A 6034-nucleotide genomic window follows, 5' to 3' on the forward strand; every position below is an offset into this window, starting at 1 on the left:
TCCTTAACTTAGCACGAGTTAACCCGGGCGAGAAGCACTACCTGTATAGAGAGCTCGGCACTTCTATTCTTAGCTAAGATTAACTCGATTCTAACAGCAATATTATCTATAAAATATTGTCTTTTAGTATGTTTCCTCTTAACGAGCCTGCTATATTCTCGGAGGCCGATAAGCTATCCTTCCTAGCAGATACTATATAAACAGATAGAAGTCAAGGTAACAGGGTCCCTCAGCTATATAGTATAAATATAGAAACTACAGGAGAACAGCCATTCATCCACGTAGAGCGGGGCTCCGACTTCGCCAACAATCTACATAAGGACTTCTTTTTAAGGACATTCCCTAAGCTTTTCCCGTGGGAAAAGGGGGGCCCGAAGGCAACGACCGATATAGAGAGCCGCCAATAATATGCCTCGGAGCCTGTCCACAACCCTCCTTCAAACCACTCACTCACCTACTGGGCCAAGTATATACTCCAGCGATACAGGGGTCGGTTTGCCACGCACCCGGTATTCTATTTCCTCGTCTTTAACATTCTCCTCCGATCCTCCAACCGCCGTATTAGCATAATCCGGATAACAAAGAATTCTTTTAACAGAGCTAAGCAAGTCTATTAAAATCTAACAGCAAACCAACTAAGGAGAGCCAAGGAGGAGATACACCAGAACAAGACGACAATAGATAATAATATATCGTTCTTGCTTCAAGAGCTATCCATCTTTAGCCACGCCCAGCCGCTCTCAAATAAGACTCGGCTTCTAATACGGAGAAAGATACAGTCACTTATCATTTAGGCGGGCACGCCTGTAATATGGTTCACCATCAACCCCAACGATATTAACAATCCCGTAAAGATAAGACTCTCGATCTATAGGCTATATAATTACGACATAGCAAAGGAACTGCTAGCCAATCTCCAGAGACGGTACAACAGGATCGCTCTCAGCACCCTAGACCCGGTCAGCTCCGTCATCTTCTTCCACCGCAAGATTTCCCTATTCTTTAATAACTATATCAAGATAGGCTAAGAATCAGTTTTCGGGAAAATTAGTTACTATTATACAACAGTAGAAACAAACAACCGAGGCAGCCTATACCTATATGGACTGCTCTGGCTCCATGGGAATCTGCAGTTACTATCGCTTTGCAACAATATAGCCAATCCCCAGGAAGAGGAGTACCGAGCCCAAGTAATTTATTATATTAACTCTGTCTTTTACAAATGCCTAGATAAGAAGGCTGGACAGACAATCCGGAAGAAAAGAAAGCCAATCCAGCCTGTCGAGAAGATAATGAATAATAGCAAATCTCTTACTATAGCCTTTAAAGCGGAGTCTAACTATATTGCGTACTGCAGCCAGGTTCATTCTCACACCTTTACCTGCATTAAGTACTCTCTGAAGAGACTGGCTGGAGAGTATGCGGATAAATACCGACGGACGGCTTGTTATTTCAGAGCGCCGTAGAAGATTATCGAGGAGACGGGCTTCTCGGAGGACGGCCTGCTCAAGACCCGCCGCAACCACCCGCTGGTGAACCGGCACAACAAGGCCATGGCGGTCGGGCTCCGCCACAACCACGACATCTCGATGATCCTAACGAGGACCAAGGGACTGGCCATGGTCTTTTACATCACAAACTACACCACCAAGTTGGATACGCCGATGTGGAAACGCATCGTCATCGCAGGCGAAGTCCTGGGATAGCTACACCAGTCAGCAGATAGTCCGCAGCAGACACAGGTTCCGGGGCGTGACACCCAACCCTCAGCCGTTCTTAACCAGACCCGCTAGTTTCTGATAAGAACGGCAAATCGAATATTTTCGGATAGACAGCTATCGGCCGTGGAGGTCTGCTACTATCTGCTCGGTTACGACACGGACTTTACCAACGTACCGCGGTGGTCTTTCATCAACCTGACCGCCCTCTATTAGTCCATCTTCCGACGGTGGCTGCATCTTCGTCGCCAGTCTGGAGACGACACCGACACAGACAAGCCGCCTGAGACAATAGGCCTTAGAGAGAGCGGTCGGACGCTGTTGTCTCTGGATGCCTACGCCTACCGAGGTCCGCTTCTCAGAGGTCTATGCCTCTATAACTATATATCCATAATTAGCCTGGAGCGTCGCCGCAACCGAGAAGAGAATAAGACACACTTTGCTCTTGACAGTCCCTCTCAGAAATCTAATAATTGGATCCAGAAGCTTCGAAAACCCCTTGCATATGCAGTGCCAATCTTCCAGGGATACATCAGCAACGATCACAAGGACGACTACCCGGTCTACTTTAGACGGTATCATCCAAACCCCGCCATACTAATTCCAAGCCAGTACTAACCTGCCTAGAAACTCCATCCTCCACCTGGCCTTATTCGTGCCCTGGGATGACTTCCTCTCCAAGACTCACGGGGACATCACCGACATATAGACGAACCACGCCGCCGCACTCCCACCCCGTTTACGATCTCACGCCTCCAACATCTCCCTTCTGAGAAGATCGGCGGAGGATGCGCGGAAAGATGCAAAGCTCTGGGCCAGCAGGTCGGAAGGTGATGATACGGTCGACGTGGAGTTCCCTCTTGATAAGGGCGACTATCGTGAAGAGCCTGCAACAACGGCCGAGTATCAATAAAACTACGCAGCGCTCCTCCAGGCCATACACAACGCTATGCGAAACTCAGAAGCCACGAGGGGCTCGCCAGTACTACAGGACCTGGTCCGAGATCTACGCCATGAAAACCCTGCAGAAGAGCAGCGGCCTTTCGTGCAGCGTTATCAGGACTTCTATCAGCAAATTCGCCGTTCCCAGGATAACGCGCTATCCCAATACCCGACTCTCTCTCATGAAGATATACAAGCCGCGGCAAAGGCCCAGGGTATGCTGCACCTCCGCATATTAGATAAGATCGAGACTGGTTCTTAGGGCGCCGCTCCCGGCACGAGTAACAACAACCTGGACGATATCCTTATTTGTCACTGTGATACGGATATTACCATGCCACGTCAGCGTCTAGAGCCCGTAGAACGGGGCCCTCGAATACTGGTCGACGTCAACCATACAACGGGCTTCGCGGAACTGGGACGCCTTACTGTATTAGGCTTTACCCTCAACTCCCTACAGACAATAGCCCTCCAGCTTGTATACAAGTTCTTAGATAAGTACTCTGCTAACCCCGATTCGGCGGATTAACATCTCCAGTATACTGGAGGCCCTGGAGGTACGGGCAAATCCAGGGTTATCGATGCCTTAAAATGGGTATTTTTAACAAGAGGCCAATCACATCTTCTTCAGATCACGGGGACGTCAGGGAGCGCGGCGGCCCAGATCGGCGGCACAACCTTACATTCTGCCTGCAGACTGGACACCCACCGCTCCCCCCAAATACAACTCCCAGTTTTCTCCGAGGCGAAAAAGTGGACGTGGAAATAGAAACTGGTTCTCGTGATAGATAAGGTCAGCATGCTCGGAGGCGCCACCCTTTATGAGGTCAGCCGCAACCTCCAGTCACTCCGAGACTGTGCCGATAAGCCGTTCGGCGGGATTCCCGTCGTGCTCCTAATAGGGGACTTCTACCAGTTCGCTCCAGTTCGAGAGACGAGTCTCCTGGTGAACAAGACGATGAACCCTTCTTCCATCCCACTGGGACAGGGAACTATTTCTCACCATCGCGGCTTCAGTTTGTAGCAGATGTTCAATACGGTAGTACTTCTCGAAGAGCAGGTTCGTACGCGAGATGATCCTCAACTGAGCGCTGTTCTCGATAGAGTACGGGCTGGAGCCCAGATATAGCAGGACCTACTTATACTCAATATAAAACTCGTCGACTGCGCCCAAATCACCTTTAGTGCGGGCTTACGTGCTATAACTCCGCTGAACCGGAACCGCTGGTCACTTAACATAGAAGCCGTCGTCGACTGGGCTCGCTCTCGCAAGAGATATATCTCTATCTTTATCTCCGCACATACGTGGCGAAGTGGCATGCTGTCACAAGATCAAATCGCCAGGACTATCGAGCAAGGGGATAACTCCACCTGTAAGGTTCCTGGTGTCTTTTTCTATGCCCAAGGCATGCCTGTAATTGTAAACCAGAATATCTACACCGGCCTAAAGGTTATAAACGGGGCCGAGTTTAACGCCGCCGACTTCATACCCAACCCAAAGTACCCAGGATACCACCTTACTGACGACGTGACTATCCACTTCGGGCCACTACTTAGCATCCTCTTATAGTTTAAAGATACTAAGAGCTTATCTATCCCTACTCTGCCACCAGAAACAATCCTTGTCCGCTCAGTCTTACAAACTCTTAATCTGTCTAACTGCAACTTCAGGTTCTTATCTACAAAATGCAGCTGCTGCAGCTTACCCATCGTCCCCGCTTTTATACTTACTAACTATAAGGCGCAGGGCAAGATATTCACAGAAGTCCTCCTCAAGCTACAAGGGAATTATATTATCAATAGCAAGCCTTCTAAGTGTAACTTTACCAGTCTTTATATATAGCTATCCAGGTATACAATACTTCAGGGCATTAAACTTCTCAGTCCTGTATAATACTAGGATTTCATCGGAAATAAACTAGATCACACTATTATTCAGGCCATATAGAGACTCATAAAGCTAGCCGCAGAAACAAAACGGTACTACGAGGCCAGAATTATCAGAAATAGACAATATCATTCCAAGAATTACTCCACCCCAGCCAATACTGAAATCTAAAATTACTCCAACAACAATACACAACCATCTTATATATCATAAGATGACCTTACTGCCCGCCAGTCATCCGCATCCTCTTCGCCTCCCTTCCCCAGCCGGAACTGCTTCTATTCCTCGCAATAACCCATCCACCAATCTTCAAAGGCCTTTCGGCTGTACAGCATTCGCAGCGCGCCTTCACCCTCACCAAAGAGGTCTAGAATGCAATCGCAGTACATCCACACGCCCTCAAGATACTGCGGCAGCAGCAACTTCCTGTCCTTACATGCAACGACAATAGTGCCAACATATGACTGCCACTCCGGGAGCGCAAACCCGGAATCGGCATCGATATTAAGGTACGTGGCAATCTGATTGTCAAGGTCGGCCTGGTTTCTGGACTGAGTGCCTAGCCGGTACAGGACTACCGGAACCTCAATGAGCCTTGGGACGTCAGGCACAGGCCGCGAGAAGACAGGGTGATCTTCCGTGATCCTGATGGTAGACCAAGGCGGAAATTTGCGTTTCTCAACCTCACACCGCACGATGACGGCTTGGATAGACCCTGACACGCTCTGTGCCGTCGTCAAGGGTGACGCAGCCGATCCCGGGACGACTGGATCAAGTGATCGACTTGCTTTCACCATGGGCGCCTGCTGCTGCGAGGCTTCTGGCTCGGAATCGGTATCTATGCCTTGAGGAACGAAAGGTTCTTTCTTCCGTGCCCTCCACCAGGTCCAAAAACCAAGCTCGGGCCATGTAGTGGTCCGTGCGAGATGTCTGCACCACAACCGCTTCACCACGATCCCCGCGTCACTTCCCCCCCCCCCCTGCGCCACCATTTCTTCCCCGCGCCACTGTTTTTCCTCCCGCGCCACTTTTGTTAATCTACGGGCTCCCGAAGCACACAGCTGGATTACTAAGTACGGTTGTTTGAGATGTTGCGACCAGCTATCACCTGATTGGTCGAGCAGCCCCACATTAGGAGCTCAAGCTTGCGAAACCACACGTAGGCAAAAGCTGTTGGATTTAGGCAGCATGCATAGCATCTTAGTCATTGAGAGCCCACATGTATGTGTATTGTGCATATTGTCATCTAGGCTGACCCCGCAGCAGTCAGGGGTATTATATGCGCAGTTGACCGCCTTCCTATTCGGGCTGTGCTCGGCATGGTCACTCAAGTGACCGAGGTCACCTGATCATGTGCATGACTGTGCGCACGATCTATTCTAACACGCCCCTTCAGCTTCGCGGTCCTGCCGCGGAGCTGCACTTTGCTTCATAGCTCCTGTGCCCTTTCCTCAGTTCTTCTCTGTTCAATCTTATCCGTCAAGTC

General features: G+C 49.7%; 1 protein-coding gene across 1 annotated transcript; it reads right to left on the reverse strand.

The window, feature by feature from the left end:
- Positions 1–4826: 4826 nt before the first annotated feature.
- On the reverse strand, positions 4827–5786 carry BGZ61DRAFT_501241 (uncharacterized protein; the record flags this gene model as incomplete). Its single annotated transcript, XM_046251673.1, has 2 exons — positions 4827–5392; positions 5768–5786. 2 exons carry the CDS (start codon positions 5784–5786, stop codon positions 4827–4829), a joined length of 585 nt encoding a protein of 194 aa, XP_046093049.1.
- Between the last annotated feature and the right edge of the window lie 248 nt (positions 5787–6034).

The sequence above is a fragment of the Ilyonectria robusta genome (assembly GCF_021365365.1).
Source record: "Ilyonectria robusta strain PMI_751 chromosome Unknown BGZ61scaffold_134, whole genome shotgun sequence".
Taxonomy (NCBI): Eukaryota; Fungi; Ascomycota; class Sordariomycetes; order Hypocreales; family Nectriaceae; genus Ilyonectria; species Ilyonectria robusta.